Genomic DNA, 19,502 nt, shown 5'->3' with positions numbered 1-19,502 from the left:
TTGTCCAACATGAAGATATAAGAAGGGGCTTGAGGGTCATTTGGAAAACACACCAAGAGAGATCAAGAAAGTGATTTTCTAAAGTGAGAAGTTCTCAGGAGGAAAATTCGATTGAGGAGATTTCTTGCAGCAGAGGGGTAGGGATAGCTTTTGGAGAGAAAGTGATTTTCTCAGCCAGAGAATCATCAACAGAGAGAGGCAGAGAGTAATCCACCATTGGCAACACTGAGCCAGAGGGGCTGACGCAGAAGCCAAAGAGGAGTCCGAAATTTGCAGAGGGAATTCGAGTTTCAAAAGTCGGGAGCCGAGGTGTGAGACCGGGAGGTAGAAATCGAATCTCCTGGACAACAAATCGACCAACTAGAGGAGTGACGCAGTCCCTAGAGAGCTCAACATTGGGCTAATGCAGACACTGCGCAGAGGCAACACAAAGGCAACCAGAAAAGCCAGGGAGGCAATCAATTTGGGGCTGGATCAACTAGGATTTCTAAGGATAGTGTGAGGTAACCTCACAATTCTTTCTGCCAATATTTCTCTCTATAACTAAATAACCCTATGAGGTATTCAAGGATGTATTCAAAATTTGCTATTGCTTAATAATAATAAATTCTCAGAACTGCTACATCGGTTTTCCTGCATTGGGTTTTTCCGAGGACATTTGTCCAAAAATAACAGTGTCCTATGTGTTTGATTTTCCTTGCTCAGTTTCTATGTTTCAGAATCATATTTAATTTGGTGTAGGCTGCTTCAGTAATTTACTTCAATGTTTCAAGAAGAAATCTAAAATAAGCTTGTAATGTAATTTACAGTCTAGGTGAAGTAGATTCAGTTGGTTGCAGTAGGATTCCTGAGATTGTTAGATCTAGGAATTTTCACAAGACCAAAATCAAAGAGTAGGAAGACTAACATACATTGCAACTATTGTGGAAAAGATGGTCGTCTAGAGTCCAAATGTTTTAAAAAGATGGAGGCCTTGGAAACAACAATGAAGAAGAACAACGTCAACTTTGATTCTTCTTCTAACACTTCTTCTCATGGACATGCACTTTTTGCTTGGAAGCAACAATGAAGAAGCACAACATCAATTTTGATTCTTCTTCTAACACTTCTTCTCATGGATATGCACTTTTTGCTTTTGGTTTCTCCTTCAATCCAACCACTACTTCTTTTGATGAATTGCTTATTGATTCTGGAACATCTTATCATATGGCTAAGGATAAATTCATTTTTTTAGCTCTTAATGATTATGACACCAAATAAATGTGTTCGTGATGATAAATCTCTTAGTGTTGTAGGGTCTAGAACAGTTCAAGTAGACAATGGTCATTTCTGTTGAGAAATCAAGGACAACTAGATGAGGGTGATTTCTCTTACTTTGATCACTGCTTGTGATGTTCTTTTAATTAACTTGATGTACTTTTAGTTAGCTTATTCTTTTACTTGATTATTATTATGTTCTTATCATTAAACAACTACCAAACTATGAATATCAATGAGACGAGGACACAAAATATACGCTGCTAGCCAGGGCCAAAACCTCTCTTATTGAGATGAAAACCCACAAGAATTATTCTCTTCTTATAGAATCTTCAAATGATGAATTCTAAGACCTAAGGCCCTTGATAAAGACCCCTCCAAAACCAAGTCGACTTCTCCTTTGATGAACTTCTCATTGTTGATTTTGGGTAGCATCGGATAAGCTCTAGTTGCAAAATTTTGTGGAGGGGCTAGAACACATGAGATCTCCAAGACCCAGAAATCATTTGGAGAAATTCCACCCGGATGAGGAGTTATTAAAATAATTAATATTTTTAATGGGTTCCGAAGTCTAAACATAGGAAAATAAAAATATTAATGGGTATTAATAAGAATATGGGTGTGAAACTTCTAAATGACGAGGATCAAGTCTGTTTTAATCTTAGCTGTTGATTAGGGACTTAATCTCGACCGTTGATTCATCAATAGGAAAAGTATAAGAGGAGGCTTGAGGGTTAGTTGGAGATACACCAAGTTGATCAGTCAGTTCGATTTTTCTGGGGCGAGGTTTGCTGAGAAAGTCGAACAGGTGATCTGAGTTGCAGCAGAGGGGCAGGGATAGTTGGGGTGGAGGATCTTCTCTGGAACCTCGAATACTCAATAGAGAGAGGCAGAGATACACCAGAGGCAGCGTAGACCAAGGAGGACTGACGCTGGGCCAGGAGGGCCCACGCAGTGCCAGTGCAGAGGATCAGTGACCTCCTGTAGAAGTCCGAAATCAGCCGGGGAGCAGCAGGATCAACCGAGAAGGCTGACGTCAGAGCTCCAGGAGGCAGTGAGGCCAGCATAGAGCTGACGCAGAGTCTCAGAGTGCTCCACGTAGGCCCACACAGCTACTGCGAAGGGGCAACACAGTTGTAGCTGGGGATAGTCAGTTCAGTTGCTGGATCGGAGGGATTTTTCCGGGTGAAGTGAGGTAATCTCACTTAGGTTTCTGCCATTATATTTTATCTCTGTAACTGGATAGCCGAGAGGGCATCCAGAGTTGTATTTAAAACTATTGGTTAATAATAGAAAACCCTCAGAGCTGCTGCAACAGTTTTCCGACATTGGGTTTTTCTGGGAACCTTTGTCCAAAAATAACAGTGTCCCTTGTGTGTTTGTCTCATATCTATTTCAGTTTATGATCTGTATGTTAGTGTAGTATGCAATAGTGTTTTTCATCAGTGTTTAAATAATTAAATAACTTGTTAAATGTAAAAAGTTAAAAACAAGTAGGAGATGATAAATCAATGATTGCAGTAGGATTTATGATGTGTAGATTTAGAAATTTTCACACTTGTTAATCAAAGTTGCTTCAAACTTGCTGAAACTTCTCCTTTGACCACAAATATTAACTTGCAATTTTTGATTGTAATTCTCAGCCTTCTTGCAGAAACCCTAGCTTACACTTGTGGGTGGAATGTGGTAGATTAGGTCTCTTTATTCCTTCACTTAGGGAACTACTTCTTTCTTGATAACTCGACCATAAAATCTGATTGTTTTGAGCCTAAAATTTAACCTTTAGGATGAATGCAATTTTCAGTCTTTCTGCAATAGTAGGATGCCATAACTTCCTTGCACGTGTGGGAAGACGCAGCCCTAAAACAATCCTTTCAACACTTCGCTTTTCCTTTGTTTGTTTCCCCGCTTCTCGCTAGCTATTAGGCTTCTTTCCTTGGTGATCAAACTTGTTTCTTGTTTCATCGAATGTGTGTTCTACAAATGAGGTCAATGGCTTATATATAGGCTGTCCTTAGAACCGAATTGTCATCATGAGGCCGAGTTGTCCTCTCTTGTAGGTTGACTTGTTGATGGCTAGGCCAACTTGATCTTGGAGAGGCTTTAGACATGATTTTGATTCAATTAAATGCTTTTGACTTGATACATGATGCCCAATAGGGTCTTTTACATTTTACAATGACTCTTTGAATTCTTTGATTGTATGACATAGCCCTAGAAGCACTCAATGGATGCTTGATGTTAAAATTTGACAACTCAGGGATGAATTTCTCCTAGAAGAAATCATATCTTTCAGTTCTATTTGAACCACCTATAATAAAATTTCTTTTCTAACAATTCTAATATGACATTCCAAAAATAGTAAGCCGGGAGCATCAGCGCAGAAGTTGGGAGAGAGGGACGCAGAGCCATCTAGAGGCCGTGTAGAGCCAGTCTGGGCCCATGCAAAGGCAACCAGGAGTTGCGCATTCCCAGAGAGAGCCAGCGTGGCTAACGCAGTGCCTCCAGAGGCTAACGCAGGGCAAGTTGGGGTGACGCTGGGCCATAGAGGCTGGCGCAGTCCCTAGAGGCAGACGCTGGAGATTTCGTGGGGCAGATTAGGAGCTGGGAGCTATGGGATTGTTTATCTGGGGTTTTAGCCGGAATATCTATCTCAGACTGAGAGGTACTACTACCGAGATCATTTTCTGTAGGGTGAGCTGGTTTGGCACCCAGATTGTATTACGAAACTGCTTAATAATAAAACCCTCAGATAGCTGCACCGGTTTTTTCGCATTGGGTTTTTCCGGGGACATTGGTTCAAAAACAATGGTGTCACTTGTGTGCTTGTTTTTCCTTTAGTTGATGATCTGTAATGTGTTGAACATGTACTTGTATTTATTTTCAGTATTACATGGTAAATAATTTGTTAATTAAACATAACAAGTAGGCATAAATAATCAGAAAGTACATGAAGGGTTTCTAATAGTTAGATTTAGAAATTCCAACAATAACAATAATATCTTTCTTTTCTCTTTACATCAAATACATAAAATCATGATTACATGAGACATTATGAAGACCGAACCTAGTTACATTTTCCAACACTCCCTCTTAACTAGGGAGGTATTCATAATACATACAAGGTATTTGGACATTCTCATATTGAAGAATTCTCATAAGAAGAGTCAGAATGGTAAGTCGTCTCATAAGCTATCTTCTCAACTTATATCTGTGTAGCTCATCATATCAACCCAACATTGTCACATAGCAAAGCCTTGACTAACAACTCTATCTCTCCACAAGGTTAGAGCACAATGTTGGGGAGACAAATGTTTTATAGACACCTTCATCATTGTCTCTCAAGGCACGTACCCCATCCAGATGTTCACAAGGTATGTCCTTCTAGGACCATTCCCATCTTGGATTTACACATCCTCATCGAATTTCCTATTCGACTACTCTTACCTATTGGATGCCCTACCTCATCCTTAAAGAGTATCGATATTAGTCTGAGATGCTTACCTAATCCTCCATTCTTTCTTCATAAAGAAGACAAGAATGATGTGTCTATCTCTCCCTCTCAACTAGGGAGGATCTACTCATTCCTATAAAAGAAATATACCCAGGTTCCCTCTTAACTAGGGACTTGTTTACAACAACAACTATCTTTTCTTCCGTGGAGATCATGGTACCATCAGTTTCTTGTCGAGCTCCTCTTTTCTGCATCATCATGTCATCGATGAACTTCAAATTCTTCATCATGGAGCCATTTTCTTCTAAAACTTCTTCATAGGGCATCAACATCTTCTCCATCACTTCCCTTCAACAAAACATAGTGTTGAACCAATAGTCATGTTATCCTTCTCTTCATCGGGAGGTGACCTCCTTGTCAGCATTTGGTTATCCTTCATACCGAATGACTGCGGACTTAACCAATTTCTTTTCACTAATACTTATGACTGTGGACTATGCCTAACATTCATACTTAGTTTATTTTTCGTTACCAAGTATTAGTTTTATCCTTTATACATGATGAAAACCATTAACATTCATCAGAACAACATTAACACATGTAAATACACAACAATATAAAGGGAGGGGCAACTCCCTGCAATATGAGTCCGCCTGAATCAATATATATATAATTTTCAACTTTCATAACATAAGCTAAATCTTGGAGGAAACCCCAAATTTACACTTAGCCAATTTTTCACAACTTTTGCAAACTTGGTTGCCTAGCTCGTCGGCACCTCCGCATGGTCGCCACACGACTCGCCCAACACTTCGTTCACCCGTTGCACGTTTCCACCCGGCTCGTTCACTGTTTGTTTAGCAAACGCCCAAACTGTGTTACCCTGCCCGACATTCTCGTTCAGTCCAACCGTTCCTTCGTTCGATGGGCGCACACGCACCCGTGTTGCCACTCGCCCAAACTCTCGTTCATGGTTTCAACCTCCCTTCGTTCGGTGGGCCGCACGTAATACTGCCTACACAGACTCCCATTCACGACCTCTGGTTCAACCGCCCTTCATTCGGCTAACGCTCACACTGTGTCGTCCTGCACGAAGTTTCAACCTTCGTTCAACCTTGCATGGACGCCCTACCTGGTTGCCTGTCGTTCAGCTCTGCATGGACGCCCTACTCGGGTTGCCCGTCATGCAGCTCTGCACGGACGCCCTACTCGGGTTGCCCGTCGTGCAGCTCTGCACAGACGCCCAACTCAGTTGCCCGTCGTGCACGCCTACCCGGGCGCTACACGCACCGTTAAGCGGACGCCCTCTGCGGTTCGCCCGACCAACCTTTGTGCACACTGCCTTGTTACCTCCACACGCTCCGCCCGTCGTGCGGGCTCATCCGCACGCTCTACCACAGAACTGTCCAAACTCCGAACTCGTCCAAGTGTGAGCTCCTTCTTATTGAATGCGTGTGTTGGAATGATTCTCCACAGTCCAACTCGTCCATACTTATACTCACCACACGCCATGTTCATGTGCCCAGCTGACCTGCCATAACACGCTCCTCCCGTTGGCTTCACCCTTTCCACAGCACGTCGGCCTGCCCATCTCCATGGTTGGCTGCCCCATCGTTCAGCCAGTCCACCCGTCGGCCCGCCCATCGTGCGGGGCACCCGGGACTGCCTAAACATGTGTAAACATAACTCGTCCAAAACACTTCGCACAAGTCTTTTCTCACTTCGCGTGACTTCCATCGTGGCTACAACTTGCCCATCCGCGTGCCCTGCAGCTCGTGGTCCTCACATTCTCCCCCACTTGAAATCATTGTCGCCCTTGACAATCTCTCATCCCGGCAACCATCTGTCACCAAGATATCCATACCAAGGTATACACTCCATCGGTATGTCATACATCGGAATGTCTCCTCAATCCATGATCATCAACCACCTCGTCGCAATCTGCACATGCTGCTCTCATCATGGAAAGCTGGCCCCTCCATCTCAAGCTACATGCCCACTGCAACATATCGTGTCGACCTCATCATGTGTTGTCATCGTGTGAACTACTGCCATGATACTTCAACATAATGCTAACACACCTCTGTACACGCTATAAGCCCCCATGGCTTGAACTAGTCGGGTGATCAATCCAACTGTCGCCCTCAAATCATGAGAATGCACATCCTCATGCCATCATTAGTCGTTTCTCAGAACATCTTGTCACATCATCAAATCGATCAAGAATCCATCTCCATATAAACAAGCCATGCCCAGGTCCATGAAGTAGTCTCCGTCTCATCTGCAACATGTGGTCCATGTGCTGCCATGATCATAGATCAATAAGCTCCCATGCCTCAAAAGTGGTTAAGTCTCGGCTGAATCCATGCCCAAGTGTTGCCACCAAGGCATCATCATCGTCGTAACTCCATTACTCCAAAGTGTCTCATATCGATCCTCCACATCAAGTCACTCTTTCAAGCCACACCCACACATGTACTCGAAAGTATGCACCCCATCTTGCATCAAAGTCCCTAACCTTAGCTCCTCAATGTATCAGATCCTCCAAGTCCACCATATATGAAGTCCTCAAAAGTCACAACCTCATGTCATCATGAGCTCCATGAATCGTCTCCAACCAACATCACAGCAAGCATACATGTCTCGGCCCAAAGGTCTCTGCAAGATGCCTCAACTCTCCATGTAGTAGGAATGCTCCATAGTCTGCTCACAATTCCATCCAAGTCCATGGCCTTGTTGTACAAGAGTGCACAACCTCTCCATCGGCTCATAAGTAAAACATATCCATGTCACACCAGCAAATCCACCCGCACAACATCCTTGCTTTGGCACTCCTCATTGGATGTCCATAAGTGACACCTCTACAAGTGCTCTTGCATAATGTCCCTACATATGACTGCCCTGCTCCATGTCTTCAACCTGATGTCCATGACACAAGTTGCCCATGTGCCCAACTAAGTAGTCCCATCACAACAATCGGTCATCCCCATCCAAGCCTGCAAATCCGGTCTAGTGAACTCAGTCACCCAACCATATCATCATCACGAGTCCCTTCCATCATAGCTCCCCCACTAAAGGTTCCACCAAGGCTATCTCTTGGTCTCGGACATGAGAAGTCCACCCAAGTATCATCAAACTCAAGTGTGTGCCCTCTTCCAATCTGTCCATGAGTCATGCCGGGCACTTCGCTGAATGGACAGATGCCAGTCACCACTGCAGCTCTCCAACTCTCGCTCGAACTCTTTAGCACTTCCCTTGCCTAGTTGTTTTCCCTAAGGTAACCCTAGTTTGGTTATATCTTCAACTTGGGGGTTTCTTGAGGATTTCATGTGCCTTAACCTTGTTGGAATACATTGTAGGAAACCCTTTCTTGGCAGCTTGACCTTTGGCCATCCCAATTCTCAACCTATCAATCAAACCCTAGGTCTTTGTTGCCCTAATTTGGCATTTTCAAGGAAAGCGAATTGCTTCCTCTTGGTGCCTTTTACCTAAATTGTGCCTTTCCCTTGAAGGCCTCTTTTTCACCTTGCACCTTAAGCTTAGAAGACCTATTAGGTGACTTATTATATATAGAGACTCCTCCCATTGGTGAAAATCCATAAAGAGTAGGGGGTTTGGCTGTTGTGATAGTGGACCATCACCCCATTCTTGTCACTTAGTCTAGTGCTTGCCTTTTAGGGTACCCCTCTCCAAGGCCTGTTAGATTTTGTGGCAACAGGACCAATGACATGATGGGAGGTGGAATTGGAGGATGGTGCATTGATAGATGAGGAGGATGGACTGGATGAGCTGCAGTGTGGTTTGGTTTGTGTGCCATTGGTTACTCAAGGTACTGATACTCCCAGTGATTGACTTGATGACTTCATGCAATAGATGGATGTACAGAGACAGTCAATGGGATTGACTCCTTGATGCTCATTTTATTTTCAGTGTTATTTCTCCATTGTTAATTATCAATTTTAAATTTTTAGCCTGGACTCTAGATTAGATGTTGATGACAAACTAGCCTTTGTCTCATCACACTTTCCTATTTAAATTTTTTGACTTTGAGTAATTTCAAATTACTATTCCAGACTTCAGTGTCTACTATTTTGCTTAGTACTAATTATATTCTAGAATGATGAATTGAAATCAACGTATACAGTGTTTCATTTCTAAACTGAATCTGAATTGGGTTTATGTCATTTACAAATTTGAATTTAGTATTTTACTGTTTACTATTTAGTATTTACATTGCACAATAATGAATTTGCATGGGATGAATTGTTATTGTTGGGATTTTATTAATTTTCTGTTATTTTTATAATTTTAGAAATGGAACCCAGATGTCCCCACATCCCCATGAATTTCCCTAAATTGGGGTGGCTCCCTATGTCCCCCATGTCCATTTCCCTGCTCCCTTGCTCCTCCATCCCGGAAATTTGGTGGATCCTTTTAGCTTTCCACCAACTCTATTTCTATACCTGGAAACTTTTAAAATATTTGAATGATGGTCAACATGCTGCTGTTTTGTAGGAATTACAATCCAGAAGATGGACGTGGAAGGACAAAACCTGCATCAAAGAAGCAGGCCATGTCAGAGCTACTAGAAGTGGTATTGGCTTAGGCAATTCAGTGATTTAAATACTTCAGAAGCATGACATTGAGATGCAACATACATTAGCTAGTGCTTGCTTGCATATATTTTTTGTGAGGCTGCGCGTGACTTCTAACATGTGGGCAGATTCTTACCTGTTTCTTTTTCTTCCTATGTTGCTTAAAAAATCATGAAGGAAAGAAGGCTTGGTCAGAATAAATATAGTAAAATACAGGCTAAAGCAGAGCTGTTGTTAGAAGTGTTGCCTGCGTTTTAGGTGTCTATCTTCACAATAGATACCACGTTTTATTTTTATTTTTTAAATTTAATATGGACATCTTAATGTTCAGATTCAATCTATAAAGCCTGATAACTTTACACCGCATATAGTAGAAAAGACTGATGACTACATTCGTGTGGAGTATGAAAGCCCTATATTGGGGGTAAGATGGCCTTTGGTAGTAATTTACCTTTTGATTGAGTATATATGGAGTTTAAATAGAATTTAATTTCTGTTCGTCCGTTAATAAAAACCTTCAAATCATGTTATATTTGCAGTTTGTCGATGATGTAGAATTTTGGTTCCCTCCTGGCAACCGTCCTATTGTTGAATATCGATCTGGTTCCCGATTAGGAAACTATGACTTTGATATCAACCGAAAGAGAATCAAGGTGGTAGTTGCTATCACTGATGGTTATAGTTTTTTAAATTTCTCTTGCATTTGTAATTTTATTGTAACATATCAAGGGTTTTGTGACTATTCAGGCTTTACGGTTATCTTTGGAGAAGAAAGGTTGGGAATCTGTGGGCTATTAAGTGTCCAGGACGGCATCTGGGTTTTTAGCTTTTGCTACTATCTCAGTTCAAGGTATGGTCCTGTATCAATGGTCATTTGAAAGTAGTGCCCCGTAGATATTGATGTTTAATCTTGATGTAATCTTACATCCCAAATGTCTTCCCAACACATCACTCACCCAAGGAAAACATGTCCATTAATGCCGAAAGTTAAGCACCATGCAGATTTTCTGCCAGAACCTTGCAATGACAGGTAGGGAACCTTGAATTGACAGGTAGGCCTGGTGGGAACCATGATATTTTCGAGGTTCTGGGAAGAATACCAGTCACTTAAATGTTCCAATTAGAAAGTCTGTATGGTGGCTAATATTCACAATCCATTAATAGCTACATCACTTCATACTGATTTTCTTTTGAGTTTTAAATTGTTCTATCAAGTATAAATTATTGACCGATGAGAATATATTGCTTACTAGAATTACCATGAAGTTATTAATTCTGTAAGATGACTTGTAGATATACTTATGTCCTGAAACTTCTAATTTAACCGGCAATTGCCAATATTTAGTCAATGGCTTTTGCAGCATTACATTGCAATCAGGATACATGCAACTTGTGGGGCAGGAAATCTTTTGAAATGACATTTTGACATTTCGGAGGGTGCAAATATTTCATTTGCTACAATATGCCACATTTATTTTTCAATAACATTCGGTAGTGCATAATGGGCATTTCTTGGCCTTGTGCCTTTTTTTAATGTGCAAGGAAAGGAATTTATATTAACTTGAAAAATAGAGTAGAACATAATTGCGTCAGGCATGCATTGCAGGTAATCACAGCAAGACACGTCACAAGACGTGAGATACAGAAATAGCAAAGACTTGTCACTTATGCTATATTGTTTACAAAAGATTGGCTTGTCTGAGAACTTAAATATCAAATTCCTGTTATAATTGAATCTCATCTGCACATAAAATTGGCCATTGCAAAACCGAAGATAACTTGGTACACAGTATTTCAAAACAGCACCCCTCTGCATGACGGATGTGCTGTTGAACCTGGTACTCTAGAAAGCTCTGAATCAGATGTGAAGTTGGATTGCTATACATGATAATAACAAATTGTTAGGATATTCCGACACATGGGATATAGTTAAGTTCAACTTGGTCTAGTGTAGAGTTAGGTATAGAGTTAGGTAAAGTGTGTTTCTTTACCGTTGTACATTTTGTAACTTACAATCCGACGGTCACGATATGTAGTGATTCGATGGTTCACTCTCTCCTCGGTATTACCGACACTTGATCCGTGGCTTGACACCCGATTGGTCCATGAGTTCTATTTAAAGCGCATGCAGGGTCATTGTTCGGGTAATCCGTGCATGAGAGAAGCTTATGTAAATTTTCATTCTTTGATTAATAAATTGCCTGTAGTAGCCACGTTGGCGCAGGCCGTGGACTGTTTCCCTCTTTGAGGGTTTTAACCACGTCAAAAACACTGGTGTATTGATCTGTGATCTGGTTGTGAGCGGTGTCCTTTTGGTGTTCTTTCTGAGGAACTTACCCTGTAAATTCCTACATGGTATCAGAGCTATTTGAGGGCCGCGTCCGTTGGTGATCCAAATCTGAAGCCGGTAGAACTGCATGCGGCTGTCGTTTCCTAGATATGCTGTTTCTGACTGCTTTCGGGCCGAGAGGACTGCTCTGTTGCGTTCGGAGCATCTGTTCTAGTGAGGAACCCCTTTCGTTTCACGCGAAAAGGTTTCCGATAGCCCTAGCTGCGTCATTTTTCAGATCGGGAGGTATACAGTGTTTTTGCAGTTTACTGTTATTTTCTCTCTGCTTATTTCGGTTTCGGTTTATTTAGCCCTTTTTTTTAACCGGATCTATACCTTTCATCTCTGCGTATGCTCTTTGCCCTGCGACTCTGTGCGATCTGGGCAAATCAGAAACAGAAAGGAAGGATTTTTCTCATGCGTATGCTCTTTTCCCTGCACCTTAGTGTGATCTCGGAAAATCAGAAACATTGAGAAAAATATTTAGTTTTTCGGCTAAAGCTAACTTTGAGATTTTTTTTAAAAAAATATCTAGTTTTTTGGCTAAAGCTAACTTCGAGCCGCAAGGTTCGTTTTTCTTTGCATACTCGTGTTGGGTTTTGTGTTTTGTAGGGAAAAAGAGCTTTCTCAAGGCAAGCACGCAAACCAAGGCCCCCCCCCCTCTCTCTCTCTCTCAAATTTTTTGTATAGATCAATTGGTTCAAAGCTATTTTAAGAGAGTAGAGGTCTTGGGTTCAAGTCTCCATTTTGTGGGGGCGGATTTTTTTTCATTCCCGCAGATTCGCGCACTTTGCCGGCAACTTCAACAATTTTTTTCAAAAAGCCATAACTTCTTCATCCGGAAGCCTTTTTCAGAGCTGTTATTTTTAAAACAGCCTATTTTTTCGAGATCTATCCATTGGAACACTTACTTTCAGCATCTTCAGCTTCAGTTTTAAAAAAAAAAAAATGGAAAGTCCATGCCAAGTCATTCTTGACAACACTAACTACTTCCAATGGATAGCCTACATGAAATATTTACTTAGAAGTAAAGGTCTCTACAGAATAGCCACAGACCAAGAGAAGAAACCAAAAGATGAAGACAAGGCTGCAAAATGGGAAAATAGACAAGATCAAGCACGTGGTTTGATAGGGATGTCTATTTCTCCTGATCTTAGATTCCATATTGCAGAGCTTGAGACTCCTCATGAAGCATTGGAAAAACTCACTAAAGTTTTTGGGATTAAAAATGAAATTAGAGCCCATCAACTTGAAAATGAGTTGCTTACATTGGATCCTAATAATTTTTCTGGCATTGAAGATTTCTTGTCCAAATTCAAGACCCTTAGATATCTTTTGGAAGGTGTTAAGGTTAAGAAAGAAGATAGTAACCTTATTTATTCCATCCTTACTAAGTTGGGACCAGCCTACTCTGTATTTGTTTCCACCTTTCATTCTACAAGGGAAGCTTTCATTTGTCAAGGAAAAGACTACAAGGCCCCTTCCTTTGACTCTTTTTGTGATTCTTTAATAAGAGAACAAGAAAAACCCTTACACCTTGGTCTTCTTAATCTTGGAAACTCTTCCACGAAAGCGTTAGCCGCCCAGCAGCAACCAAATTCAAAGAATCCTAAGAAGTCATATCCTCAAAAGAATGGTCCCAAACCAACTCAGCCTCAAAATGAAAGATCATTTCAGCAAAATGATAAGACCAATAAAAACAAATGGAAGAAGACTGATAGACATTGTAACTTTTGTAATCGAGATGGCCACTTAGAATCTAAATGCTTTAAGAAGATGGAAGCCTTGGAAGCCGCAATGAAGAAACATAACATCCATGTGGAGCATTCTTCAACTTCAACTTCAACTTCATCTTCAGGAATGGCACTTTCTGCATGTCGTTGTCAATCATCTCAGTCTGGTTATGCATTAAATGTATCTTCTTCTTCTCATTCTCATGAGTGGCTCATTGATTCTGGAGCCTCTTATCACATGGCCAAAAACCAAGCCATGTTTTCTTCTTTAAATGATTGTAACACCAAAAATATATATGTTGGTGATGATAGATCTCTTAATGTTGTAGGGACTGGAACTGTTCATCTAGACAATGGTCAGTTTAATGATGTATTATGTGTTCCAACCTTATCCTGCAACCTTCTATCTGTATATCAGATAACTCATTCAGGTGAAGGTAAAATTGTTGAATTTTCACCTCATGATGTTGTAATCAAGGATCTAAAAGATCCTAAACAGATTCTAGCTACTGGTCTTGTTGATGATTCCACAAGGTTGTATAAGTTTCACAACTTTGGGTCATCAAATCTTTCCTCAGTATTTGTTGCTCATAATGATGAAGTGAGCAAACTTTGGCATGAGCGATTTGGTCACTTAAACTATCGCTCCCTTCAGCATCTATGTAAAGAAAATATGGTGACAGGTCTTCCTATGGTATCTTGCAGAGATGGTGTTTGTTCCGGATGTGTACTCGGAAAACATCATCGGGACAGTTTTGAAAAACGTGCCTCTTGGCACGCCTCAGCCCCTTTACAGCTTGTGCACAGTGATTTATGTGGTCCACTCCTTGTTGCTTCATTCTCTGGCTGCAAGTATTTCTTAACTTTCATTGATGATTTCTCCAGACGCACTTGGGTATACTTATTAAAACTCAAGAGCGAAGTATTTAACACTTTTTTGGCCTTCAAAGCCTTTGTTGAAAAACAATCTGGACATCAAATTCTTAAGCTAAGAACTGATAATGGTGGAGAATATGTTAAAAACACATTCATCAACTTTTGCACCGAAAATGGAATTCAAATGCAACATACTGTTCCATACACTCCACAACAAAATGGTGTAGCTGAAAGGAAAAATCGCACCTTAAAGGAAATGGCTAATTGTATGCTGCAATCTAAAGGACTCAGTCTTACTTTTTGGGCCGAAGCAATTAATTGTGCAAATTATATAATCAATCGCACTCCTACTAAGGTTCTAGAGAATATCACTCCAGAAGAAGCTTGGAGTTCCATTAAACCAGATGTAAGTCACTTTCGTGTTTTTGGAAGTGAAGCATGGGCCCATATTCCAGATGAAAAGCATAAAGCTTTAGAACCTAAGAGTGAGAAATGTACTTTTGTTGGATATTCTGAAGATGTAAAAGGTTATAGACTTATTCCATTTAAGTCCAAAAATGTTATCATTAGAAGAGATGTAAAATTTGATGAAAATAAATCGGCCTGCGAGCCTAGTCTGGCGGATGTGCCACCTCTTCCTATCTCTTCTACTTTTGAAAACATTTCTTCTTCAGATGATGAAAGTGAGGATGATAATCCTCCCCCACCTTCTCAGGATCCTCAACTTCCAAGATGGGTCCGTGCTACTCGGGATGCAGCAGGTGATCTTGCCGGTGATCCTACAGATCAGCGACGTACACGTTCTCAGTTTGAAAGAGGCTCTTCTTTACTGGCTCAAGCTCCAGTAAATCATGATCCTGACACTTTTGCAGAAGCTTCAGGCCATCCACATTGGGAAGCAGCTATGAATGAAGAATATCATTCATTGTTGGCAAATGATACATGGGATCTTGTTCCTCTACCAAAGGGACGCAAACTTGTTAGATGTAAATGGGTTTACAGAACCAAGTATGGACCAGATGGGAAAGTTGATAAACATAAAGCTCGTCTTGTTGCTAAGGGCTTTTCACAAGTTGAAGGCATTGACTACACTGAAACCTTCTCTCCTGTTGCCAAAATGAACTCTATCCGCCTTGTTCTTTCCCTTGCTGCCTCTTTAAAATGGGAAGTCCATCAGATGGATGTTAAATCTGCCTTCTTGCATGGGGACTTGCAGGAAGAAATCTATATGGAACAACCCATTGGCTTCATACAAACAGACTCCAGCCTTGTTTGTCGACTTAAGAAATCCCTTTATGGTCTCAAGCAAGCTCCTTGGGCTTGGTATGCCAAAATGGATAGCTTTCTTTTAGAATCTGGCTTTTCTAGGTGTTATTCTGACAATACTGTCTACACCAAGAAAGTGGGAAACTCTCTTATCATCCTTGTTCTTTATGTTGATGATCTTATTCTTACTGGTAGTGATCCCAACCTTATAAACCATGTGAAGTCCAGCCTTAAAAAGAAATTTGAAATGACAGACTTAGGACACTTACACTATTTTCTCGGTCTTCAAGTCTTGCAATCCAAGGAGGGTATTTTCCTTTCCCAGTCCAAGTATGCTTGTGATATTCTTCGTCATTTTCACATGGAAGACTGTAAGCCAGCCCCTTCTCCCTTTCAGTCTGGAGTCAAACTTTCAGTCTGTTGTACTTCTCCTGAAGTTGATGCTACCTTATACCGTCAACTTGTAGGAAAACTCTTGTATTTAACCCATACTCGTCCTGACCTTTCCTTTGCTGTTGGCCTTGTTGCTCGTTTTATGCAAAACCCCCGTGAAAGTCATTGGAAAGCAGCTAAAAGAATACTTCGTTATGTTTGAGGTACAGTACAGTTTGGGATTCATTACAGTGCCAAAGCAGCTCCTCTATTAGTTGGTTTCACTGATTCTGATTGGGCTGGTGACCCTGATGATCGGAAGTCTACTGCCGGTTATGTCTTCACTCTTGGTTCAGGACCTATTACATGGGCTTGTAAGAAACAGGCTGCCATTTCTCTTTCGTCCGCAGAAGCAGAGTATCGTGGTGCTGTGGAAGCTAGTAAGGAAGCCTTGTGGCTTCGTCAGATCCTATCAGAGTTTGGCTTTGAGCAGCAACATCCAACCACACTTTGGTGTGATAATCAAAGTGCCATTCAGCTATGCAAAGATCCAGTCCAGCATCAGCGCAGCAAACACATTGAACTACACATGCACTTCATCAGAAAGTTCATTCATGACCATGTTCTTGAAGTGCAATATTGTTCAACAGATGATCAGGTTGCAGACATCTTTACAAAGGCTCTCACAGAGGCGAAGTTCACTAAACTTCGATATATGCTTGGAGTTCAGGAAGTTGTCACTAAGGGGGGATAGGCTCTAGTGCCTCCTTCCTTCTCCTATTGTGTCATATTTGTAAATCCTTCAATCCTATCCCAAGTTGTTCTTAAGGGGGGATGTTAGGATATAGTTAAGTTCAACTTGGTCTAGTGTAGAGTTAGGTATAGAGTTAGGTAAAGTGTGTTTCTTTACCGTTGTACATTTTGTAACTTACAATCCGATGGTCACGATATGTAGTGATCCGACGGTTCACTCTCTCCTCGGTATTACCGACACTTGATCCGTGGCTTGACACCCGATTGGTCCATGAGTTCTATTTAAAGCGCATGGAGGGTCATTGTTCGAGTAATCCGTGAATGAGAGAAGCTTATGTAAATTTTCATTCTTTGATTAATAAATTGCCTGTAGTAGCCACGTTGGCGCAGGCCGTGGACTGTTTCCCTCTTTGAGGGTTTTAACCACGATACTGGTGTATTGATCTGTGATCTGGTTGTGAGCGGTGTCCTTTTGGTGTTCTGTCTGAGGAACTTACCCTGTAAATTCCTACACAAATAGAGAATATTCACACCTAATGGTACAAATAACAAAATTGAAGATATATTTTTGTCATTACTATCAGATCAATTAAATTTTCTCTGAGACTAATATTCTGTGTCTCTGAGACTAATATTCTCAAGAATTTGTCAGGGCCAGTTCTTCAACAACTTGTATACTGCCATGGGCACTAGCATTCAGATTTACTAATCTGTCTGCCGCCGTACTATCTGAAACTTTGAGAATCTTGAATATATTTTTCCATTATCTAATTTTGAAATTTTTGTTCCAAAAACGATTGAAGAAAATTAAAGGTATCTTAATATAAATATTTATTGAAAAAGATTCTCTGGTTTCAAGCATTATCATTACTACGAAGAAAGTTTATCCACATTGAATTGTTTTATTGACTTGAAAATTATAATTAATTCAAAAGCAATCCTAAAATTTTAGGAGGTCATTAAGGTCATGTATAAGCTACAAAAATCCTACTTTTTCCTTTCTTCATAGTGCTTCATATCTACTTTCTCTCATTGGTACCATGCTACTTTCTCTCTATAAGATTGGTACCATTGGTGCATTGTAACATACTATTTTAATCTTATTATGTAAAAAAATTGGAAAGAAGAGTATGTGAGTGTATAAATTCCACGCTGGCAATAATTGTGAGAGAAGGATGGTTTATGAAGCATTACATGCACCAAAAGACTTGCCAATCTGGAAGCCAGCTTGCTATGAGGTGCAAGTCCTTGGGTTGATGTGATAGTATCCTTTGGAACCCAGTACTAACATGGCTTAGAGGTGCTTGTGTACATTGTGTGTTGAAATCTTAAAAAAAACAAAGTAACATATTCCTTGTTAAGGTTTTCGTTCTAAGTTATTTTATGATTATATTATTCCAGCGTAATTGCTCTTCACTGGGCCATGAAAATCCCAATAATAAAATACACAATTATATATCAAATCATGTTATTATGACACTCTTATTTCAACATAATTTCTCTTCACTACACCATGAAAGTCTCAACCCCAAAATACACAATTATATGTCAAATCATAAAAGCAAGTCGTATGGGTAGTTTTTCTTTTTATTCACGTTATGTTCATCTTGGTCTGTCTCCTAGTTTGGGAGGAACAAATTCTCTAGTTTTGTCAATAGGTTGCATTCATATGTTATGTTTAAGCTTGAGCACGGTCTGGTCTATTTTATAATCTTTTTTGAAAACAGCTAGTCCGTCCCCTAGTTTGGGAAGGGAACAAAAATATCTAGTCTTCTGAGTAGTTTGCATTCATATGTTATGTTTAAACTTCAGCATGGTATGGTCTATTTTATTGTTTATTTTGGAATAGTTTGCATTGCTATGTTATGTTAAACTTTAGCATTGTATGGTCTATTTTATTGTTTTTTTGGAAAGGAACAAAAATATGAAGTCTTATGTCTTTTTTGGAAACGAACAAAAATCTCAAGTCTTGTGAGTAATGTGCATTCATATGCTATGTTCAGCATGGTCTATTTTAGAGCTTTGAAAAGAAATGAAAATCATACACTACTAAGGCATCTCGTAAACTCCATTTCATCAAGGAGACTTCCCTTTTCTTAGCTTTGGACAGCCATTGAAATGGTAGATTATCTAGATTTATAGAAAATAAGTGCTACACTATCTAGAGGCAAATCTCACAGAAAACATGTGCTACACTGCAGTAAATATGTGCCACATTTAGAGTAAGATATTTCCATGGTAATGATTATGCCAAAGTTAATGACAGGCTAAATAAGACTTTTTAATGTGATATTTCATGTTTGGGTGAAATATCCTTATTTTTTGCAGTTTTTTATTCTAAGGTGTTGTAGCTGTTCCAACAACACCCAAATTTTTTAGCATGTATATCTAAATTTTGGGCCTCCCCGTGCTTTTCAAGGTCATAACGAGTATCCTTGTGGCTTGAACTGGTCAAAATCCTTAAATAACTCAGCTATAATTGAAACTACAATTGCTTGTATGTGCATAAAGCACATTGCCTATGTGTGCCTGTTTTGCTTCATCATCATCATTAGGGCTTATGGCATTTTCATTCATTCATTTTGCAAAGGATCTTGCAACATTGTTCTCCCTTTTTTGTTTATCTAGGTGAAAGGTATTTTGTTTCTGTACTTATGTGTGCCTTTCGTATGTTCAAGGTTGGGATAAGGTTGCAATTAGACTAGGAGGCTTGCTTCCACTAGGAGTAGTGCTTAATGAGAAGTAGATACTATTAGGTCAAAAAGATTATAATATGCCTCATCATCCATTTCTGCTTCAATGTCGATGTATTGTTGCAAGGATGAACCCAACTTCATTCATATTTGAGTTCATAGGCAACAATGAGT

General features: G+C 40.2%; 1 protein-coding gene across 2 annotated transcripts in view; it reads left to right on the top strand.

Annotated features, from left to right (window-relative positions):
- The window catches only part of LOC149198978 (DUF1499 family protein), an 82,460-nt gene extending 72,299 nt beyond the window's left edge, over positions 1-10,161 (top strand). Inside the window, exons 5-8 of one of the 2 annotated variants that reach the window (XM_089399346.1) lie at positions 9,227-9,305; positions 9,638-9,730; positions 9,846-9,959; positions 10,054-10,161. In XM_089399346.1, the coding sequence (XP_089255472.1) occupies positions 9,227-9,305; positions 9,638-9,730; positions 9,846-9,959; positions 10,054-10,104 (337 nt within the window). In that variant the 3' untranslated portion in view covers positions 10,105-10,161. The remainder of the gene's footprint in view (positions 1-9,226; positions 9,306-9,637; positions 9,731-9,845; positions 9,960-10,053) is intronic. The other variant, XM_089399347.1, reaches the window with a different exon arrangement.
- The last annotated feature ends 9,341 nt before the right edge of the window (positions 10,162-19,502 follow it).

The sequence above is a fragment of the Pinus tabuliformis genome, chromosome 2_1, assembly GCF_031772625.1.
Source record: "Pinus tabuliformis cultivar Carrire ecotype Pingquan chromosome 2_1, CPIR1, whole genome shotgun sequence".
NCBI classification, from domain to species: Eukaryota; Viridiplantae; Streptophyta; class Pinopsida; order Pinales; family Pinaceae; genus Pinus; species Pinus tabuliformis.
This window is presented reverse-complemented; position numbering and strand designations above follow the sequence as displayed.